The sequence below is a fragment of the Dromiciops gliroides genome, chromosome 1 (genome assembly GCF_019393635.1).
Source record: "Dromiciops gliroides isolate mDroGli1 chromosome 1, mDroGli1.pri, whole genome shotgun sequence".
Lineage (NCBI taxonomy): Eukaryota > Metazoa > Chordata > Mammalia > Microbiotheria > Microbiotheriidae > Dromiciops > Dromiciops gliroides.
In genome coordinates, this window is record NC_057861.1 from 271,465,469 (window position 1) to 271,489,493 (window position 24,025).

The 24,025-nt window shown below is 37.9% G+C and overlaps 1 protein-coding gene across 1 annotated transcript in view; it reads right to left on the reverse strand.

Annotated features, from left to right (window-relative positions):
• Positions 1-220: 220 nt before the first annotated feature.
• Positions 221-24,025, reverse strand: part of LOC122734357 (aspartyl/asparaginyl beta-hydroxylase-like) — a 182,034-nt gene continuing 158,229 nt past the window's right edge. Inside the window, exons 19-22 of the mRNA XM_043975119.1 lie at positions 22,482-22,617; positions 11,045-11,136; positions 10,527-10,660; positions 221-792 (exon numbers count right to left, since the gene is read on the reverse strand). Coding sequence (XP_043831054.1) covers positions 642-792; positions 10,527-10,660; positions 11,045-11,136; positions 22,482-22,617 — 513 coding nt within the window. The 3' untranslated portion in view covers positions 221-641. The remainder of the gene's footprint in view (positions 793-10,526; positions 10,661-11,044; positions 11,137-22,481; positions 22,618-24,025) is intronic.

The window sequence follows — 24,025 nt, forward strand, 5'->3', positions numbered from 1 at the left end:
GTTTTTTAGACAGAGCTACTGCTTTCTACTTTTTTCCTGTCCATCACAGTATGGACATAATATTTTCTCTCTCATACCAGTTTCTTTATACTAAAAAAGAATTACAATAGCAGAGGAAAACTTGCCTTGATAAAGAGTACCCAAAGATAACAACACTAAACAGCTAGAAGTAAAGCCATTACACAGCTTATAAAAAAAAAAAAAGATAGAAAAAGGAAAAGAACGTAGTGGTTCATAAAAATAAATGTTCTATGACTAGCTTAATAGAAAAATACAATTACATTTAAAAATTACAAAATGATAACCATCCACTCACATTATCTACATTTCCTAACAACAAACACTGACAAACCTATTCTAGGGGCAAAATCTTTGGCTGGGAAGATAGAAGGTCTCATGTTTTCACTTTAAATGTCAGCGTCAGAGCAGCATGGAACAGAGAAGGACAATTTCTAAATGATCTGGACTGGACAAACCATTCCTTCAGCATCTTCTAAACCTGAGCAGGCTAGCATTTTTCAGGCTGCAATTCAAGTAGAGGCATTAGGAACTTCAGCATTTATGGCTCTGTCTACACATCCACGCAGATAAAACAGACATTAGGAGACTTGCTCATTTGTGTTCTGAGCCTGCAATATGGGTTAAATTGCAGGCAGACTTCGCCTCTGCTGAGGGGTCAGCTCTGGGTGCCATACATCCACAATGAAGATCAGGCGCAGGGAAGTTGCATCCTGCCACACCTCATGTTCAAAGGAGTCATCAAAGATGAGCACTTTCCCCTCTTCCCAAATCCTGTAAGAGAAAAACAAGGCATTTTCTATTACAGTCATCTAAGGTTCAGGTATCTGGGGTGAATGCTAGCTTACCAAAGCTCTTATGTATTTCTGAAAATGAATTTTGATATCAAAAGCATGATTTAATAATATCTTTGATGACTCAAATGGCATTACAAGATTCAGTGGTTCTTCATTATAAACATGAATTCTTATTGTTCAGTATTATAGATGAAGAAATGGAATGGAGCTGAAAGTGTACTGAGGCTATGACATATCTTGGAAACATTTTTTTAAAATCTCTTCTATCAGACAGTTTAGTCAGCAAAGGGTTAAGAATTGGCCACCAGCTCTCCATAAAGTGCATAGTTTTCCTATGAATAATCACACGACTGATGACTTTTTGTGAAAGCTCCCTGGCATCCTTCCTGGCTTTTCATAGGCAAAGGATTATCCTTTTCAAGGAACAGCCACGTCATGTTATTCTATTTGGGAAAAGTACCACTGTTCAAAAAAGGAGGCATTAAAAAGATTATTATTTTTTACCAAAACACAGCAACAGTAAGACCAGGTGTTTCCTTGCTACTGTTTTGTGTTCAGAATATACACACATTTAGAAACTTTTGTTCTTTGTGCTAATGTCATCCACATAGGAGATTTTAAAAACCAATGCCATTCATTATTGGCGTGTCTCCCTATCAGCAACTGATAGACATATGTTTAAGAAATACAAAATATGGGGCAGCTAGATGGCACAGTAGATAAAGCACTGGCCCTGGATTCAGGAGGACCTGAGTTCAAATCCGGCCTCAGACACTTGACACTTACTAGCTGTGTGACCCTGGGCAAGTCACTTAACCCTTATTGCCCTACAAAAACAAAAAGAAATACAAAATATTTTAATGTTAACCTAAATAAAATATAATCAAGAAGTATATGGAGGTGAGAAGAGTAGGGAAAATTGGCTTGATATTGAAAGATCATAGTATTTGTAATTAGGAGACTTGGGATTGAGATCCTTACTAGCTATGTGACCATGGACTTAATTAACCTCCTCAGTCTCAGTTTCCCCATATATAAAATACAGATGACTCTTCAGGTTGTGGTAGAAAAAACATTTTTAAAAATTTAAAGTGAAAAGATGACAGATTTAGAGCTGGACCTCAGAAGTCATTTAGTCCAACCCTTTTGTTTTACAGTTGAGGAAACTGAGGCCCACATAGGTGAATTGGCTTGCTCAAAGTCATATGGATAATAAATAGCAGAGCTAGGATTCTAATTCAGGACCCTGTTACTTCAAATCCATCTTTTCATTCTTTCTGTAACAGCATATTCTCTCTTCATTGTATAACATAATCTAAACCCAAAACAGAACAGAATTTTGGCCTTTCTAAGTCAAAGGCACTGTGTTTAGTGGTAAGGATACAAATATAAAACACAAAATTGGCCTCTAGTTAAACTGCATATTTTTCAAAAAGGCTTGATTTTCTAAAACCAAATTTCATTATGAAAGTTAGTTTATTATACCGTACATATTCTACTTAAATAAAAGCCCATTGTTAAAAATGCAAAATATCAGTTAGAAAATGCTGACTGGGGGGTAGCTAGATGGTGCAGTGGATAAAGTACAGGTCCTGGATTCAGGAGGACCTGAGTTCAAATCCGCTCTCAGACACTTGATACTTACTAGCTGTGTGACCCTGGGCAAGTCACTTAACCCTCACTGCCCCAATGAAAGAAAGAAAGAAAGAAAGAAAGAAAGAGAAAGAAAGAAAATACCGACTGGGCTTCGGGTTATTCAATCAAAAGATATCCATATTTTAAGGCACAAGATTAAGAACACGTACAGCAAAGTGCTAAAATTATGTTATGGCACACAATGTGTTATAGCACACAATACATTTGAAAATAACTTTTTCAAAGTAACTGATAAATTAAATATTTTGTACACTCCTTGAGGGCAGCAAGTAAACCTACAAGAAAATGGCTATCATAACTTATTCAAACAATTTTTCATGCAATCCAAATCCAAATGAAATCCAAAACTATTTAAAAACAAAGCTAAAATCGAGGTCAACTGTAGCAGAATTTAAGTTACTTGAGGGCAGGGATAGATGGAGACATGTTTTGTCTTGGTGCTGGGCACCACACTGGCTCACAAATAGCAGGGGTGTTATCAGCGCTTACTGGATGGCCCTGAAGAAAGAAAGAGAAGGCCATCCAGGAGAAATGAAAGGGCATGTAATTCTTAAAAGACCCAAGAAAAAACTTTTTTTCTTATTTCAATATCACTTGGCAGACTAAGCAATGCCTGGTCATCCTAACTTAGAGAAGTAGGGTTATAAAAGAAGAGATGGGAGGAAGGAGAATCATGGAAATTTGGAATTGGAAAGGGTCTTGGGTATTGTCTAATTCAACACCCTAATTTTAAGTTGAGTAACTAAGATCAGGGATGGTAATGTATTTGTTCGGCGTTGAACAGACTGCATACAGTGATGATAATAATTAATGACAAAGAAAACACCAGAACCCAGGTCACCTAAGTATCAGTTTAGTGTTCTTTCTACAATATTACAATGAATCCTTAGACGGCATTCCTATTATTATAATACATAGCTTAACTAGGTTAAGAATGGACTTGGTTTTGCTTTCCAAACTTATTTTCCCTTTAAATTTCATTCAGAAACTAAGGCTGGCTAGTCACTGAACAGTTAGAAAGCTATTTGTTTCCACCAACCTCACTTTGTATACCATTAGACCACAAACTCGGATCCAGTCTCCTTGTTCAGTCTCACATTTCCCACCAAAATTTACAAAAATAATGTAGGGCCACAGTCTTGGCCCATATTATGCTATTCATTGTCTATAAGTAGTAAATAGGTAGATATTGTCAAGTGTAGACCTGAGGGAATTTTGGGGGTGGGAAGAGGGGTGTTTTCTTTAAAATAAACTGTTAAGGAGGGCTGGAATCAAAATGGAAACAGTGGCTTTTAGCCCTTCCACTATTAACAGTTCCATTTTTAACTTTCCCATCTCTCTTGCTCTCCCCTCTCAAAACACATACAATGTAGCACTTTGCCCCAGAATGTCAGAGCCAGAGAACCTCTGGGTTAGATGGGTCCTCAGTGGTCTAACCAGGATCTGAACAAGAATACCTCCCAAAAGATATTCATCCAACTTCCACTTGAAAGGCTGCAGTAAAAGAGAATTCTTTACCTCCTCAAATAATCCATTAAACTTTTGTATAGCTTTGTTAGCCAGTTTTACATATCAAGCCTTAACTGCCTCTCTGCAGTTTCCATCCATTGTTCCTAAAGATGCACTAATCCTTCTTCCATGGCCATTCAAATACTTCAAGACAGCTAACCTTTCTCCCTCTTCAAATTTTCTCTTCTCTGCACTAAATATCCCAAATTCCTTCAAGTGATTGTCCTATGGCCTGATTTCATCTTAAAGAACTCTGTTCTGGTCCTCCAGATTAGCAATGTTGTTGTTATTCTGTCATTTCACTTAGGTTGGACTCTTTGTGACCCCTTGGGGTTTTCTTGGTAAAGATCCTGGAGTGGTTTGCCATTTTCTTCTCCAGTTCATTTTACAGATGAGGAAACTGAGGCATGAGTGATTCGCCCAGGGTCACATAGCTAGTAAGTGTCTGAGACCAGATTTGAACTCAGGTCATTCTGACTCCAGGCCAGGAGCTCTATCCATTGTGCCACCTAGTTGCCCCAAATTAGCAATATCCTTTCTGAAATATGGCATCCAAAAATGAAAATAATAATCAAGATGTGGTTGGAGTAATGAGGAAAATAATGAGAAAATCACTTTTCACTTTCTGGACACTACCTCCCTTTATTATAGCTTGGGACTAAATTTGCTCTTTGGGAAGCTGTCATTCTGTCTGTTAACATTGATTGGAGACCTCTAAATCATTCAGATTGTTTCTCCTATCCTGTACCTTTTTTTTGTTTAAATAAATAAATTTAGTTAACAAACATTTTTTCTGTTTCGCACTCACCTACCCCAATTAATGAAAATAAAATAAAATAGAATAAAGCTTTCACAACAAATATGCACAGTTAAGCAAAACAAATCAGCCATATACAAAAATGTTGCTATCAGTTTCCATTTTAAGTCTATCCCTACTCTGCACTTGTGTAATTAATTTTTAAAATCCAATTTGAGAAACAAAAAAAGAAAAAAGATAAGGACAATCAAAAGCAGAAAAATTGAGGGAGGAAAAAATAAATGAAAAGGAAGCAATTATGGTGAGAAATGGTGTCCTGACATCTGACTCCTGCTTTTTGGCTACTGAAGAGGATCAAACATGGCCCATGAGATAGATAGTTTTCTTTCCTTATAAATTTATTTGTTTACCTATTTATTTGGCAGGGAGGGACTCCTCCCTTAATTCAAGAGGGATTAAGACAAATGGAAGACTAAAAACTGAACATAAATATGGAAAGGAGAAAACCATTGATGTGGGAATTTATTTCTGAATACACACCTCCATCCCCAGGGAAAGTAAAACAACTCAAATAGACCCTCAACATGATTTTGGGGTTGATTTTTTTTAAGGCCATAAAAAATGCATCACTCTATGTGTCCCATTTGACTTGTACCTGCCCTTTGTAAACTTCTCACATTGCCTCATGCACTCAATTCCCTCACTTTGGGCATGGATACCTTTTAAAAGCTTAAACTAAAAACAAATAAATAAATAAATCTTCATCAATTATCAGATGGAGCCAGATTTGCAAATACCTCAAAGTGCAGCACTTACTAGACTAAAAGATAAAAGCACAAGACAATAAAATTCACCTAAAGGCTTGGCTGAAGTGGCTGGAGAGGTTAAAGCAAAGGCCCATCTATCACCAGCCTTTGGAAAGCAAGAGGTCTTTGTACAACAAAAGGAATCATAAAGATGTCAAAGGTCTATTATAGCCCTTCTGTGCTAAAAACAAAGGCTATCATTGAAATGCAAATAAAAATTTTTCAGACCACTTAGTTTGTGAAAAAAGCTTAACAGATATGATTAAGTTAACATTCAAATTATAACATAGAAAGAGCCTCTTTGGATAAAAGAACCCATGAAACACGCTGGAAAGAAGTCTTCTTGGGAACCCTTCCCAGCAGCTTTCATAGAAGCAAATTCATGCAAGGTCTCAAGCAGGATTCTGAACCCACCAGGGATGACTTGGGCTTTTCCAAAACTTATATCTGGAATTTCATGTGCTGAAGAAAAAAAAAAAATCTATTCTGGTTTGTAAAATGATTGCAGAAAATCTGCTCCCAAGATCAAGTACCTTTATAAAACCCTGCTGTTTATCAAATTATAATAATTATAATTAATAATAATAATAATTTTGGCAATACCTACTTAATAATAAAAATTTTGTTGCACGATTAGTGCTGATATTAATAATAGTGAGTAATGATACCAGGTACTTAAATAGTCTGTCACTCAAGGAACTTTGAAAAAAAAAAGAGGATGTTAATATTTTTTAAAAATAATGTTTTGTGGATAGATTAAAAACAAATAAGTATTTTCTACTCATTTTATGGGAAAAAAGGAAACTCAAAGAGTGTGAAATGTCTATAAATGCACTGTCAATCAGTGGTAGAACTGGAAACAGACTCCTGTACTATGAATGAGTCTCCTTTAACCATTAGATAACCAGGTCCCAGAGATCAGTCTAGAAACTAGAAAAAAAAATTGCACAAGGAGCCCTGGAGTCTAGAAAAGCAGGACTGATAAAATTGTGTAGAATAAAAATTACAGCAAGGAACAAAATGTATAATATTTTAGGTGAGCCTACAAATGCAGAAGATACACTCATTATATCAGAAAAGATAAATATAAAAATGTATAAAGGAAATTGAAACAAACAGCACAACTACATTATGCTTGAAATTTTATAGCTGATGAAAGGAATAACAACATTAAGTATAGGGGGCAGCTGGATGGCGCAGTGGATAGAGCGCAGGGCCTGGATTCAGGAGTACCTGAGTTCAAATCTGGCCTCAGACACTTAACACTAACTAGCTGTGTGGCCCTGGGCAAGTCACTTAACCCCGGTTGCCCCGCAAAAAATAAAAAATAAATAAAAAATATTAAATAAATAAATAAAATAATAACAAAAACCAACATTAAGTATATATGCACCAAATGGCCTGTTGGCTAAGTTCTTGCAAGAAAAGCTAGGGAAAATGTAAAAAGATACATAGAGGGGCAGCTAGATGGCCCAGTGGATAGAGCACCGGCCCTGGAGTTAGGAGTACCTGAGTTCAAAACCGGCCTCAGACACTTAACACTTACCAGCTGTGTGACCCTGGGCAAGTCACTTAACCCCAATTGCCTCACTAAAAAAAAAAAAAAAGATACATAGAGGACTATAATAATAACATGAGGCCCAAACATCCCTCTCTCAGAAGTGCATAAATCCAACTAAAAGATAAATTAGCAGAAAAACACAGAGCTGAAAGAATTGTTTATCTGTCTGAAATAGTTATAGTAATATGACAATAAAATCAAAGATATAAACATTGGCAAGAGGGGGATAAACTTATTATCTGCTGGTGACAATGATGAGAAACTAATTAGTGTTTGAGCAAGTTTGATTTACAACAATCAGGAGCATTTCTATACAGTACTAACATAATAATAATACAAACAAAATGCCATTTAAAACAACTACAAAATGCATATAATCCAAGGAAGTCAAACACAAAAAGAAAGGTCCACTATATACCAAAACATTCAAAGCAGTACTCTGTGTTTGGGCAAAGGCTGAAAAAAACTGACATATGAATAAATAGAATACAATATAATAAGAAGTTAATGTGAGGATTTATAAGAATTGATAGAGTGAAATAATCAGAACCAAGATAATAATACATATGACTACAACAATGTAATGAAAAGATCACCCTAAAAAGAAGTCAAACTCTGAAAAACTGGAAAGCTAATGAAAATACCATAAGGAAACAGTTTTTTTATCTAATGAAACATACCTCCCTCATCATGGTAAAGAGATAGGGAGGGGAGTATCAGGACAGAACATTGTATATGATAGTCACTGTGTAGGATAATTTTATTTTATTGGTTTTTTTTGTCACATGGGAACACTTAATCTGGAGTGTGTGTGTATGTGTGTGTGTGTGTGTGTGTGTGTGTATACGTGTAGGGGAGGATTGAAATTTCTGTGATGTTAAGCCAAAAGACATCAGTAAAATTTATATTCCAGTACAAATTAATATTTTTCTCTCTTAATTTTCCCTGGCTTTGTCAGTAACATAATGGCAGAGTTTTGCTTTCTAGCCATATATAACCTTGGCCTGACATTTTGGAATGACATATCTACAGGCAGAAACACTGAATAGTCAAGGGAGCTCATTCTATTAACATGTTTCAATCATAGTTTTGGAGGGAGCCTCTTACAGAAATGTAATGATGATTTCCTTTCTGGAATTATTCAAGACTAGGTTTCACAGCTTCTATGGTCAATGAAGGTGACAATTAAATACAGCTGTGTTAGTGGTATGGGGATCAACAGATTCCACTTCATTGGGACCAAACTGGAGATCACCAAATCATTTTACATGACCCAGAATATATAGCAAGCGGGTGGTGACAACTCTGTGAACTTGAATAGAAGTCCCCAGCCAAGAAGAAAAAGGCCTCTCAGCTGCTGTTTCCAATCTTCTGCCAATTTCAACAGGTAAACACACTTAAAAAGACTATTTTATTTATGGAAATAAAATACTGAGAAACTTATGTGCTTCTCAGCCAATAAAGGACATGCACTTAACATCTGCGGTGGTATGGACTGTGGTAATGTTATATTTAAATGAGCCATAAACCTGCAGGAGTCCTATCACGTTTGAAGAAACAGCAATCAGATTATTACTACCTGAGAACTCCAATCTAGAAATTGCTACAAATTGCCCACTGTTTAGGCCTTTGAGGAGCTCTGAAAAACTGCTTCCTATTACACAGAATAAGGAAGACTGATTCCTCTGTGTGTATATTTTGACACCAATCCCGTTTCAACAAAAACAGCAAGAAACTTCCAGATTTCAAACCATTCTCTACCATCCTCAGATAGTGATAAATATATATTGACTCATTCTGATAGCTTGCAGTTCTCTCTCACTAAATGTTACACTGAACTTGATTTCTTTTTTGGACAATGCTCTCTCAAAATAGCCTGTTTTCCTCATCATAAAGCGTGTGCAAGGATCGCCCTTAATAATAAGCATAACCCAACACAACATGATGCTACAGTGGAGTCCTAATCACTGTAAACTACTTTACAGTGAACAATAATGATGATGAGGGGCAATAATACTCACTGATGATTATTACTGGCCTTACCCAAAAGAGACTATGTTAGTATTTCGACATAACAGTATGTAGAAGGATAGCTAGCAAGCACAATGATCATTAACATGGCTTTCTAATCATCTGCAAAGTAAAATTTCTGCCAATTATTTTTTTTTTACAAGTAGCTCCTCATAAGCTAGTGAAGTGGGTTAACAATGACATTCAAATTTTAACAAAGCAGGAGCTGAGTAATGAAGAGGACAAATTTCTTGCTTATTGTTACAATCAGTGTGAGTGGCAGAGTTAGGAATGGAATTTACAACCCTTATCTCTTGTAAGGATGTAAAGTCAATTGGATTATTTTTCAAATTCTACATTTGGGGCAGCAGTTATTTCTACTTGCCATATAATCAATGGGTATTTACTGGCCACCTACTGTGTGGTAGGTGCTTGCTGTAAGTAGGACAGAAGATGAAGAGAAGGAGTTTATCATTTAGCACAGGAGAAAAAACAAAAACACATGAATCAAAAGAAAATAATACAAGCTAGTGTATAATTAAGTGTGACATTGAATCCCTAAAATCCAACCCTTTCAATATTGCAATTTTAAAGATAAGGTGGAAGCATCTAGGAGAGGTGACATGAGTTGGCCCAGGTCACAAAGTTAGCTGCTGGCAAAGCTTGGAGGAGAATCCAGGTATACTAATTCTTTCCCCAGGATACTTTGTACTATACTACAGAAAGCTTAATAGAAAGGAAACTGCTTAAGAAATTTTAGTCTAAGTTACATATACGTTAATACATAAAATAATGGGGCACAGCAGACATTGACTGCTTTGGATTTGGATTCTGTTACACACTTAGCTGTGTGACTGAAAGCAAGTTACTTAATTCCTCTCACACTAAGTTTCTTCATATGTAAAATGAGTGTGATGATACCTCTAAGTATCTACCTCACCAGTAATTAGGAAGATCAAATGAAAGTCTGTGTAAAGAACTTTGCAGATTTAAAGTAGTATGTAAAAGTCAGAAATTTAGCTGTGTAATCCTGGACAAGTGGTTTAACCTCCCAGGGCTTTGGTTGCCTGATCTGTAAAATGGGGAGAGGGGGAGTTAGACTCAATGATGTTCAAGGTTCCTTACAATTCTAAATCTTTGATCAACTGAAAGTTATTATTTTATTGGTGGGAGTCCAGGGCAATGAGGGTTAAGTGATTTGCCCAGTGTCACACAGCTAGTAAGTGTCAAGTGTCTGAGGGCAGATTCGAACTCAGGTCCTCCTGAATCCAGGGCCAGTGCTTTATCTACTGTGCCACCTAGCTGCCCCAAAAGTTATTATTTTAAACCATGAACTCATTAAATAAAAATGCTCTCCTACAATAAACCAAGATTCCCCTAAATGAGAACGAAGGTAAAGGAATAAGGCATACTTGGTCTCTTGGGCACAACGGATCTTGCAGCCTTCCTTGGGTATCACCAGTCCCAGATGCATCCTTAGCCTACAGTTTGTAGGCCCTGTGTGAGGCCAGACATGAGTACCTGGGTGCATGACAGAATATTTGATCTGCAGGGGGGAAAAAGATACAGTCTTTTAATCAGGGCTTCTTCATTCAAATATTTGTCAGGTGGCTGAAGAATTGCCAATCTCAAGTGACACCTATATTTTTGTCATTTAGGATTAGAGATTTCGGGAGACTTGGGTTTTCTATCTCTTTATTTCTGAGGTGATTAAAACCAATAATTAACATTTTCTAAAAGTCATAGAGAAATATATTTTCCAGCCTCATATTTTTATGTGAACTATGTGAAATTCTGGCCCATTAAAACTAGTATTAAATAAAAGCAGCTTTCAGTGAAACAAAGAAATTGAACTATCCTTTTCAAATCATCGGAGATCATTTATTTGCTACCTCCAGTCTACAGGAATACTGAAAAAAGTCAGAAATACCTGTCCTCTTCTGCACCCTGTTGTTTCTGGAAATTTTTCTATTAAAGCGCAAGTTTTTGGAGCTCCTCTGCAAGCATTTTCATTTTTTCTTCCTAGATAGATAAGTGATAAATTCACTGTTAGGGACAAATTGCAAAATAAAAATTATAATGCATATATAGATCTATATTCTCATCCTTAATCATTGGGAAGCCTAAAGTCCAAAATGGAAAAATGTCCCTCCCAAATATCAGATAAATGGACAGAATGAGCATCATGGACAGAATGGACATCAATGGACAAATGGAATCAATGTAGTATTGTAGTATTCAATTTCTGGACTATATACATATAACTAGGCCATTTTCCTGATGATGCATGTTCTGAATACTTAAAAGAAAAAGAAAAATCATTTGTGTTATATGACTAACTTAAATATTCATCTTTATAAGACTAGGTTAAATGCTAATTATTAAAGAAAGGTTGGAAATAACAATGCACAAGAAAAAGTTCAACAGGTTGTGTTTGATTTCATAGAAAAATCAGTTAATGTCATCTTACCCATTCCTAAAGTCAATAAGCATGTGTTAATTTCCTACTATATGCCAGATACTATGCTAAGTGCTGGGGATACCAAAAAAAAAAAGGTTAAAAAATTCCCTGCCCTCAAAAAATTCATAATAACTGTGTATAAGATATATACCAGATAAAATGAAGATTAACTCAGAAGGAAAATAATAACAACAAGAGAGATTGGAAAAGGCTTCTTACAGAAGGTAGGATATTAGGTGAGACCTGAAGGAAGGCCAGGAAGTCACAGAAGAGATGATAAGTGAGGGATGGTCAGTGAAGTGCCCAGACTAAGGAGATTATGTGTCTTGTGAGGAGAAGTGAAACAGCTTAAAATGGGTATTTTTTTTTTAAATCTTAATTTCATTAAACTTTATCTCTTTACAAAAGAACTCGGCACATAACATAGACTTTAGACATCTGGAAATAGAAGGGTATCACTTAAATAAATTCCAAAGTAGGGAACAGAGACCAGAGAAAAGCCAAGCTGCCAAGTTTTTACAATTTGGTGAATGAACCCCAAGAAAGGCTAGAGAGGGAGGGGGAAAATGTTTCCCAGCAGGAGGTACTTGGTCTATTATTTCCCATACCATACTCTCTATTGCAGTCAAATAGACCTAGTAGCTGTCCATCAGTGATGCTCCATCTTCCATCTGTGTCCAACAGCTCTCTCAGGTTGAAAATACACCTCCTCCCCAGAGAGTCTAGCTCTCTTGAAAGCATAGTTAGTGTCACTTCCTTTCTTGCTCCCCTCATTTACCATCATCCTTCCCCTCTTGAAATGAATAAGTATTTCTGCGTACCTATAACATATAATTTGTATTTCCTTACCCATGTACATATTGTATTCCACAAATAGTAGTTTTGGAGATCAATGATGATTTATTTTTGTCTTTGTATCATCAGCACCAGAACAGTGCTTAGCACTTAACGCTGCTAATGTTTGTTAAAGTGTATCGACACTAAACCCCACTTTTCCCTAGAAAATACATAGTGCTAGAAGATCTCTTTGGAGGATTATTTTGTTTATCCTATTGGACCCATGCAGAACATCTTGGCTATGCTGAACATATGGGCCTTTACTTACTCATTTTCCAGCTTTTTTGAATAACCTAATGATTACTTTACCCTGCCCAATATGAATGTAGCCCTCTCCTTTGATCAAAAGCTGTGATTACTCCTTGAAGAATCATTTGCTTTTTTACAGTCATTGCTCCAGTTTTTAGGCAATTAGTAGTAACCCTCAATGCTAAACTAATAGGCAGGTGGATACCACTACCAACTGGGAAATTAGTAAAAGTATCTTGCAGGAGATGGCACCTGAACTGAGTCTTTATGAAAAATAGGGATTCTAAGAGGGAGAAATGAGGACAGAGTGTGTTACAGGCATGGGTGAAGGAATGAAGGTAGGGGATAGAATACTGTGTGTAAGGAACAGCAAATAGGCTAGTTTGGCTAGAATGTAGCCATGAAAAGACCATGGGAATCAATCTCAAAAGCTAGGTTGGGGAAGATTGTGAAAGACTTTAAATACCAAATAGAAGACTCTTCCCTTGAGATGCAAGATTTCTAAACCTGGGGGTCTGTGAAATTTTAATTTCGAAAAAGTATTTTTCTAACTGTATTTCAGTATATTTGTTCTCCTGTGGAATCCTACATATTTCATTTTATGATCTTAAGAATATTACTCTGAAAAGGGGTCCAACAGCTTCACCCGATTACTAAAAGCAGTCTGTTAAGGGCTAAAATTCTAGCTAGTCTGTCTAAAATATCTTATGAGTGGTCACCAATAAATTATAAGCTTTAGCAAGAGTTAGAATTTTAAGCATTTATTAAGGAGAATAAGAATTTGGTAAAGAGAGAGAGAAAGGCCTAGATCCCTATCTATTAAAGGGAGAGCACATTTCTAGCTCCGCTCTCCACCAGAGTCCAGAGGAAAGAGTACGAGACAGAGCGCTAGTCCCTTCCTTCTTCCTCTCACTAGCCAATGTCACTTCCTGATGCCAAAGAAAAGACTCCTGGTCTTGCCCTCAAAGACCTTCGCTTCATGGGCGGAACTCTTCTACAGTAAGTTTCCAGCAGGTGGCGTCATTCCAATCGTTACAAGTCTATTATACAAAAAAAGTGAAGGAAACAGGTATTTTTTTGAGTGTATGCTAGACACTATTCTAAAGTTAAGAATATCTGTTCAAGAGTTAATAGGTAGCTTCTGATGCTTCTCAAGTGCATGTGGTGGGAGAGAAGTATGTTACATCAGAGCTGCACTTTAGAAATATCAACTGGAAGAAGTATGGAGGATGACTTAGAGAGCAGACTGGAGGAAGAGAGAGACCAATTAGGAGGTAAATGAAATAGTATAGGAGATAGTGGATGTGGGGCTTGAAATATGGTAGTGGTTATGTGAGAGGAAAGAAGGAGGGTAGATGTCAGAGATGTTGTGGACGGAGCATTGATAAAGATTTAGCCAATAGCTGGATGCAAAGGATGAAAGAGAATGAGGGGTCATGGATGACTAGAATACAAAGTTATGAACCTGGGTGACCGGAAAGATGATGTTCCTGAGAGAAAGGAGACTTAGGAAGAGACAGATATTTACTAATGGGAAACTGGGTAGGAAACTGTACATGAAATATAAACAAATGCTTCCCAAAGTAGAAAGACAGGAGATATCGAGTTACCTACCCTACACTGGAAATAAAATCAGATAAGTGCATATGCTAAATTCCAGTCGTATGCAGAAAAAGAATCAGAACTAGGAAAATATGAGAGCCCTAAAGTAATTGTTATCTAGAAAGGTTTTGGTATTCAATTTCATTTTAGTTTTAAGAGGAGTTTTGGGGGCAGCTAGATGGCGCAGTGGATGGAGCACCGGCCCTGGATTCAGAAGTACCTGAGTTCAAATCCGGCCTCAGACACTTAACACTTACTAGCTGTGTGACCCTGGGCAAGTCACTTAACCCCAATTGCCCCTCAAAAAAAAAAAAAAAGAGGAGTTTTGCAGGTAAGTATGCTCTGATTTGGCAAAGAGGAAGGATGAGCTCATTTCAGTAGAGAATATGACACACAATAAGGTTCAGATGCAGAAGAGATAGGCAGAAGTGACTGCTAATTGGGATTCATGGCAAGGAGATCTTAGTTGTACTACACTGCATAATCCTCACTTTAGTAGGTAATGGAGTCAATAGGTAACTGAATGACCAGTTCTGTAAACCTTACAACCATGATTGGTTCTGTACAAAAGGGAAATGATACAAGCAACCAAAAGTGGCTTTCTGGAACAGAGATGAGTTTTTATTTTTATTTACAAAAATTGACAAATCACAACATTTCAGAATTGGAAGAGACCTCGTTGGCCACCTAACCCAACACAGACCTCTCCCACCTGAAAAATGACCTCTACCACATATCTAACCCAAGGAATCTTTGCTTAAAGACTTCCGTGGGGTAGGGGCACAGGGAGGAACTCAATACTTCCCACTTTTGGATAGTTCTAATCATCAGGAAATTTTTTCTGATTTCAAGTTTAAAATGGCTTCTTTGCAACTTCTGTCCACTGTTCATATAGTTCTTCCCTTTGGAACCAAACAGAATAAGTCTAATCTCTCTTTCAGTCAGTTTGCCAATGGCCACCAAGCAATTATTGTGTTTACTATGTGTAGCGCACACGTGTCTTCCATATGACATTTCCTCAAACACTGTCATGTCCCTCTCTCCAACCCAAGTCTCTTCTCCACGCCAAACATTTTTCAGTTCCTTATTATGCTCCTCATATGGCATAAACTTGAAGCTCTTCATCATCCTGACCACTCTTAACTGGACATCTCGCTCTTTTTGAAATTCCAATGATATGGTCAGCTTAAATGAGATCCATATGGTTAACACTTGCATGATCATTCAAGGCTATTTTCATCTGCTTTCTAAACAGGAAAATGCTCAAGACTTACTACATAACATATACACATGGGACAACCAACCAACTCTGACTGCTCAACACAGGACCCAAGTTTCACTTAACAGCTTACCCAAATAGCACCACAACTCTGAAAAGTGTCCTTCTGATAAATCACCTTTAGGTTCTACCATATGGACAGCCTTTGGAATGCATGGAAAGCCACTGCTTAAAGAAAGAAGGTTCATAATGGTTTAAACAGGAATCCTTGTGCAAGATGACATTTATTGTTTAAGTTATTTTGTATGCTCCATTAACAACAGAAATTTTATTGAAGCCCAGAAGAGATTTATGCCAAAGGGGCTGCTTGGAACATTTTCATGTAGACGAGATCTTTTCTGAAATTTCAAGTTCCATCTGACTGAGACTACTTCTAACATACACATCCCTCCCAGCTATCATTCTGTTTCTGGAGTACAATTAGCCTGGAGCATGACTCAGTGTATTTGAATGAAATTAAATTCAACTTGAGAGGTTGGAGTTGGTTGCAGAGAACTTGACAGAGGAAAGGAAAACTTTCAGTTTATAAGAAAGTATTTTATTCCTTCTCTCTCTCTCTCTCTCTCTCTCTCTCTCTCTCTCTCTCTCTCTCTCTCTCTCTCTCTCTCTCTCTCTCCTTCCCTCCCTCCCTCCCTCCTTCCCTCTCTCCTCAAGAGGTCAAAAGATGTCTCATTTCCTAGGTCCACATTTTCTTGGAAAGGACAGAAGGTCACTTATAAACTATTGTCCTTATGGATATGTTGCTTACTCTTGTACTCCTAGTACAGTAAAAACAGTTCAACCTGGGACCATTAAACCCTCCATCAGCTGTTTACAGGTAAGGTACAACACATAGGTAGCCATGTTCAATCAGATCTTATCTGGTATGGGTAATTAGAGTTAGGGAGGACCTCTGAAGTGCATACTTAAGCTGGCAGCAAAACTACAAGTGCCTGTATCATGTTTCTGATTTCCATATTTAACATTCAGAATGGTAAAAAAAGGAGTGGGGGTAATTTGTATTCACTTAAACTCTCTCTTGTGTAAAGATATATGGGTTGACTCCTATGTTGAAAGAGCTATTTCTGTTAAAATTTATTTCTAGTAAACTGATTCATTCTTTGGTCCATAAGATGAGATTTTATTACATTTTAGATACATATCCTCTGCACTGACATGCAAATTTATAACCCAAGACAATCAAGAAATCCATGTGTCAGGTGTTATGATAACATGCCAATAAAATGATGGCAAACTGTTAATTCCAAATTACTATTTTTTCTTACCTTAATCACTGGTGACTTGGCATATACGCTATACTTCACTAAATACATCTGATATATTCTGTAGTGTTTAGAGGCAGTGAGGTGACACAATGGCCTGAGAACTAGGAAAACGTGATTTCAAAACCAGGCATGGACACTTAAGACAATAGCTGTCTGACCCTGGGCAAATCACTTAACCTATGTCTGCCTCAGCTTTCTTGACTGTAAAACACAGATAATAATATCACCTTCCTCCCAGGCTTGTTGCTAGGATCAATTGAGACATTTGTAAAGTGCTTAAGAGGGTGTCTGACACCTAGTAGGTGATTTTTTTTTTGCGGGGCTATGGCGGTTAAGTGACTTGCCCAGGGTCACACAGCTAGTAAGTATCAAGTGTCTGAGGCTGGATTTGAACTCAGGTACTCCTGAATCCAGGACCAGTGCTCTATCCACTGTGCCACCCAGCTGCCCTTTAAACATTTTTGTTTTTATTTATTTTTTTTGTGGGGCAATGAGGGTTAAGTGACTTGCCCAAGGTCACACAGCTGGTGTCCAGGGTCTGAAGCCAGATTTGAACTCAGGTCCTCCTGAATCCAGGGCTGCTGTTTTATCTACTGCGCTACCTGGCTGCCCCCTAGTAGGTGATTAATAAACATCTGTTTCCTTCTTTAATGTCTAGAAATTATTTTGAGAGGCATCTGAGATTTTTGGTTTTTGTTTGTTTGTTTGTTTGTTTTTTAGTGAGGCAATTGGGGTTGACTTGCCCAGGGTCACACAGCTAGTAAGTGTTAAGTGTCTGAGGCCGGATTTGAATTCAGGTACTACTGACTCCAGGGCTGGCACTCTATCCACTGCACCACCTAGCTGCCCTGGCATCTGAGATTTTAATGCTTTATTCTAGGAGATCCAGTAGGTTCTGAAAAGGAGCAGAATATTTAATAAAAAGAAACTGAGTGGTAATGTTGTATAGTGGAAGGAGATCTGGGACTGGAATCAGAAAACCTAGAGTCAGGTCCTGATTCTGTGTGACCCCTGGGAGGTCATTAAGTTCTCAATTTCCCAAACTGTAAAATTTTGATACGACTACCTATACTACCTACCTCACAGGGTTGTTTTGAGATATGTGCTTTGTGAACCTAAATTCCTTATGCAACTGTGAATAATAAGTAATATTATATAATAATATATTATTAATATATGTATGTTATAATATAAAAATTATCATTATTATTAGCATAAGTATTAACAAACTCCCAATTGCCAAGAGAAGCAACTCATTTTAATATAGTGTCGAAGGTAAACAAAAGTCTTAATCTTAACTTGTCTATGTATCCCCATTCTTACTATACTGTCCCCTTTATCTCTTGGGTTCTTCTTCCTTTTCTTGTGGCCAGCGCGTCCCTTCACAGAGTATTCTGAAATAATCTACCCTGTTCTCTGTTAATCCAAAATTGGAGGTAAGAATTATACCAAATCATGTGTTTAATTATAAAACGTCACCTTAAAGGATCAATTCCAACAAGGTATATGTAGAATTTAAGAGAATACGAGATTCCTTGAAAGACGTAATACCAGAGATAGATGTTGTGCAGTGATGTTCTGATTATAAATGTCAAGTGAGGCATAAAATGGCAGGTTTAGTGGACCCCTGGGGTAGGATTTATGGGTTGACATGGACAAGAGGCTAGGAAGGCATGTAAGGTTGTAATTTGCTCTGCTGGAGGGAGTTTCAACATCACAAAATCGCAGATGTACCAAAGTGTCCAAAAAGTACCATGTCTGCTTGCCTTGATGCAAAATAAAATGGTTTGTGTTTCATACACTAATAGTAAGGGGTATGGGGACAAATTATGGATGGATTTGAATGCCATTTTGGACTTTATTCTTTAAGCCACTGGAAACCATTAAAGGATTCTTAGTTCAAGACTGATAAAAGCAGAGCAGGAAAGTTTATTGTTTATAGTTTTTGCTACGTCTTACAAGTTAGACTTGTGGCTTGGGTCTATGACTCTACAGCTGACTCAGAATTGCATAATCTGAGTTCGAAGGGAAAACATGGAAGTCATTTGGTCCACTTGGAACAATACCCTGCTTCTATTGGAAGAGTCCGGGTTGGGGAACTTGTGACTTCCCAAGGTAGCACATTCCATCCGTATGCTTGAATAGTAAGTTTTTCCCTATATTAAGCCCCTCTGCAACTTCCATTTCCTTCTCCTGGTTCATGGGGCCAAGTAAAATAACAGTTCCACAAGTACATGAAAAGGATGTACTAGATAGAGCCCTGTACTTGGTCAGGAAATCTGGGTTTGAATCCTACTTACTAGCTGTGTGACCCTAGGCAAACAATATCACCTTTCTGAGTCTTAGTTTGCTCATCAGTAAAATGGACATACTAATAGCATCTACCTCAAATGGCTGTTGTGAGGATCAAATGAGATAATGAAAGAAAAGCTCTTTGCAACCTTAAAGTAGTATATAAATGTGAATTAATATTATCATCATCATCAAATACTTGAAAATAGATCTCATCGGGGACAGCTAGGTGGTGCAGTAGATAAAGCACCAGCCTTGAATTCAGGAGGACCTGAGTTCAAATCCAGCCTCAGACACTTGACACTTACTAGCTGTGTGACCCTGGACAAGTCATTTAACCCTCATTGCCCTGCAAAAAAAAATTAGATCTCATCTGCCCTTCTAAATCATCTCTCCTCCAAGAAGAGAAGATCTTATTCTAAGAGATTATCTATTCCAAGTCCAGTGATCTTGCCATGCTGCCTCAAGATAAAAATGATCATAGATTTAGAGCCAGAGAAAAACTTAAGAGATAGCCAAAGCCATTTTACAGATAAGCAAACTAAGATAACAGCTGGTTAAAGTAACTCATCCAAGGCCACAGTCAGCAAGTTGCTGCCAAGTTTCAAACCTGGGTTTTTGCAGCCATTCCATCAGTTATATATTTTGATCAATATGTCCTTTATGACTTCATTTCTAATAGACAGTGTGCATTTCTACAGCTCTTGGCCAATTCAGATCAAACTGAAACACGGCCAGAGCAGCCAGAATTGCATGTTCCCAGAATACTGGGGAAGGTGTTTCTGTGTTATGCATAATAACAGGGGTTTAGTGCTTTCAAGTCTTCAAAGCCCTTTACAAACATTATTTCATTTGAGGGAATCGAAGCTGAATCATTTCCCAGCAATGTCTGTTAAGCAGTTAGCATAATTTTTATTCATATCATTGCTCTGTGGTAGGCAAGGCGTGCATTTTAATCTACCTTGTGCAGATGGGGAAATGTGGGCTCCTAGGGGTTAAGTGAATCACTTAAGTACACATATTGAGTAACAGAGCCTTATTCTAGCTAGATATCCTTATTTCTAGGTCCCAGGGCATTTTCCAGGATTCCAGACCTTTATTGCCACAGATCTGAAAGCTGGCAAACATGAATCTTGAATTTAGTAAACAATTACTGCTGGGGGAGGGGGGGGACCAGTGGAGAGGGGAAAACGGAGCAGGAGACAGGAAGGCAAGTTCAACTCTCACCTTGGACACTTATTTGCTGTGTGACTGCCCAAATAACTTAACCTCAATCTGCCCCAGTTTCCTCATCAGTAAAATGAGGATTATAATAGCGTCTGCCTCCCAGGGTTGTTGTGAAATTTAATTACATATTTGTAAAATGCTTTGCAAACCTTAAAGTACTATATACATGCTAGCTATCATTGTTGCTGTTGACTTCTTGTTGTTTGACTAAATGTAAGAAATGCACCTAAACTCAGTGTCTTTCCGTCACACATTGAGAACTGGTCTGCGGCACAAGGGTCACAAACAGCAGAAGGCTCTGCAAAGAGTATCTGCAGTGTGTCATTCTTAAATGTGGGCACAGGAATAGGAATTTTCATATATACAGTATGGAAGGAAATTTAGAAGAGAATTGTGGTAAAAAAGACTTTGAGAAACCAGGCCTATTGGAACACACCTTTAATCCAGGGAGGATGAGGCTAATGGACCACTTAAGTTTGGGAGTTTTGAGCTGCAGCAGTGGTAATGCAGTTTGGGTGTCTGCACTAAGTCTGGTACAAATGTGCTGAGCTCCCAGAAGCACAGGGGCCACCAAATACCTAACAAGAGGAAACTCGTCCTGGGTAGAAATACTTCTGTGTCAACTGGCCATGGGATGAATGGCCAGTGAACTTCCAACCCAGGCATGAGAAGGAGACCCAGTCTCAGGTTAAAACAAACAAACAAAATACAAGAAAAGACTTTGGATAAGAGTCAATGGAGGCAGAAAGAGAAGTGAAATGGTTGTAGGTATATACTATAGGCTGCTAAGGCTGGTACTTCAGCTATCTAGACATCTGCTGCTGCTTTATCACTCTGCCCAAAGTGGAGAAAACAGCTGATAAATGTATGCCTTACCTTAATATAAAAAACAAAAACTTCCTATCTATTAGAAGAATCTAAAAATATGACACTTCCTTAGAAGAAAGTGAATTGGGTTTACCTTATTTAGAGGTTTTTAAACCTAAAATGGCCCTAGAAGTCCTTTCTAACTTAAATTTTGTGATTACAAGAATATAATCAGAAATACTGGATAAAAATATAAGATCAAATAACACATATGTATATATACAAACATATATCTATATATATAAACACACACACACAGGCAAACAGAGTGCAAACAGAATAATCAATTGATTCCAGAAATCACAGCTTTACAAACTGCCCATCTCTTCTTTTTTCATAGTTTTCTTGTTTTGCTTTCATTTCTCTCCCCATTTTTTCTTCTACCTCTTGCAATTGATTTTTAAAATCCTTTTTGAGTTCTTCCAGGAAGGCTTTTTGTTCTTGCGACCAATTCACCTTCCCTTGTGAGGCTTCAGATGTAGACAATTTGAGGCTATTGTCCTCATCTGAGTTTGTGTTGGCTTCTTCCCTATTGATACAGAAGCTCTCAATGGAGAGGGCTCTTTTTTGCTTCTTACTCATTATTGCAGCTTATTTATTTATTTTTTAAGTTGAGGTCTGCTCTGGGGGCACCAGGGTCCCTGTTTTGGGCTTCTTGTGCAGGGGTATAGGTGCTGTGTGGCCGGGCTTTTACTCTGAGGCCTTTATGGTGTGTGGAGATCCCCCGCCCTGCACTTCCTGTCTGATTGCGCTCGGCCAGCCAGGTGCCAGACCCAGGCGTCTGATGCCGCCTGACCCGTTCGTCTCCCTCCCGGCCGGTGCAGGTAGGTTTTTCCACTGTCCTTCTTGGCCACCAGATTTTTGAACCAGGTTCCGGGAGCCTCAGTTGTTCGGCTGTGGCCCACAGCTCCTGCTGACTTGCCCCGACCCCCTCGGCGCTGGGTTGCTGCCCTGTGCTGGGCCTCCCTTTTGCCCGAGTCAGACTGACCTTTTCCTGAAGTCTTCTAAATTATCTCTGGTTGGAGGACTGTGTCTCTCTGTCTCTTTGCAGGTTCTGTAGTTTCAGAATCCGTCCAGAGGCTTGATTTAATGTTCGTTTTGAGGGAACAGAAGGAGAGCTCAGGCAGCTTGCTGCTTCCTCTCCGCCATCTTGGCTCCGTGCCCCCCCTGCCCATCTCTTCTAATTGCCAAGAATTCAGACTTGAGAAAATATTTATAGAAGTTTTATGCTATTTTATGTTATGTTGATGGAGGTAGGAAGAAAAAACCCCACTATCAGTGTGTTTACCTTGCTGCCACAGAGTGAACTGGCTCCAGTCACCTTTTTCTCTCAGATTCTCATCTTCAGGCAGGAAGAGACCTTTGGTTTTATCTAGCACAGCAAGGCCTTCATCGCGAATTAATTTCCAGTTTCTTTCTAAGGTCTGAAAGGAGAATCATAGTTATCTTTACTGAAAATATGTCCAACTGAGCAGCTTAATAATGATATGAACTTTTAAAAAAATAACAATAATAAAATGTTATAGCTATTTGGTTTCATTAATTTGTTTCCTCTAATAACAGTTGTTAAGGGCATAGAAATAAAAGTCATATCATTTTTTCATAATCAGTTACCACAGTATCATAAATATTTTTATAATCTCTATCCTTTTCAGAAGACCATCCTCAAAATTTTTCTTTTTTTCTTGATGGCTATTAGTAGATCTTTAAAAATATTATAAGCAATTGGTATTATTGGTATTGATATTATTAGTATTGACTATCTTCTATCATACCAAGACTCTGTAGCAAGCTCAGGCTAACCATATTGGCATTAAAAACTTAGAATATGGGACAGCTAGGTGGCACAGTGGATAAAGCACTGGCCCTGGATTCAGGAAGACCTGAGTTTAAATCTGGCCTCAGACACATGACACTTACTAGCTGTGTGACCCTGGGCAAGTCACTTAACCCTCACTGCCCCACCAAAAAAAACCAGAATATGAATCACTCATAATTTCACTGTTCATCAGAATACCCTAAAAAGTTGCCATAAAACTTTGTACATATTAAAACTGTAAAATTATATGCAAAGGGGGCAGCTAGGTGGCAGAGTGGATAGAGCACCGGCCCTGGAGTCAGGAGTACCTGAGTTCAAATCTGGCCTCAGACACTTAACACTTACTAGCTGTGTGACCCTGGGCAAGTCACTTAACCCCCATTGCCTCACTAAAAAAAAAATATATATATATATATATGCAAAGTATCTGCTGTGGATTTTGATGGCATTTTATAAAAATACAAGAAATAAATTAATTTCTATTTTGATCTTGGACCAAATTTAGGCATGCATATTTATGGGTATACATATATGAAGGACATCATGTTGGCAGTCAGTAAGGCTACTCCTTCTATAATCTCTACAAGTAACTTCTGGAATTGATGAGGACTCACAATGGCTCTACTGCACTAGAAAAGACTATTTATGCATTCAGAGTGGTGCATTGATGGTAATGAGGGAGCACAGAGGTCAAGAAGATGAGGCCATGAACAGGGGGGTGGCTATGGGAGTAATTCCAAAGAAAGAGATGTATGAAAGATACCCTGTAGAAACAGACAACACAAGACTTTGCATCTGATATGAATTGGAAGGTACAGTTGCATGAAGAGTCAAGGATAAACTCTGTGATTTTGAATCTGGGTGACTCACAATATAGTAATGACATCAACAAAATCAGAGAAGTTATAAAGGGGAGAGGATGTTGGGGGTAATGGTAATGAGCTACTTTTTACATGTTAATTCAAGCCACCTAGATAATACAGTTGAATATCGCTGGTTTATAGATTTCAAGT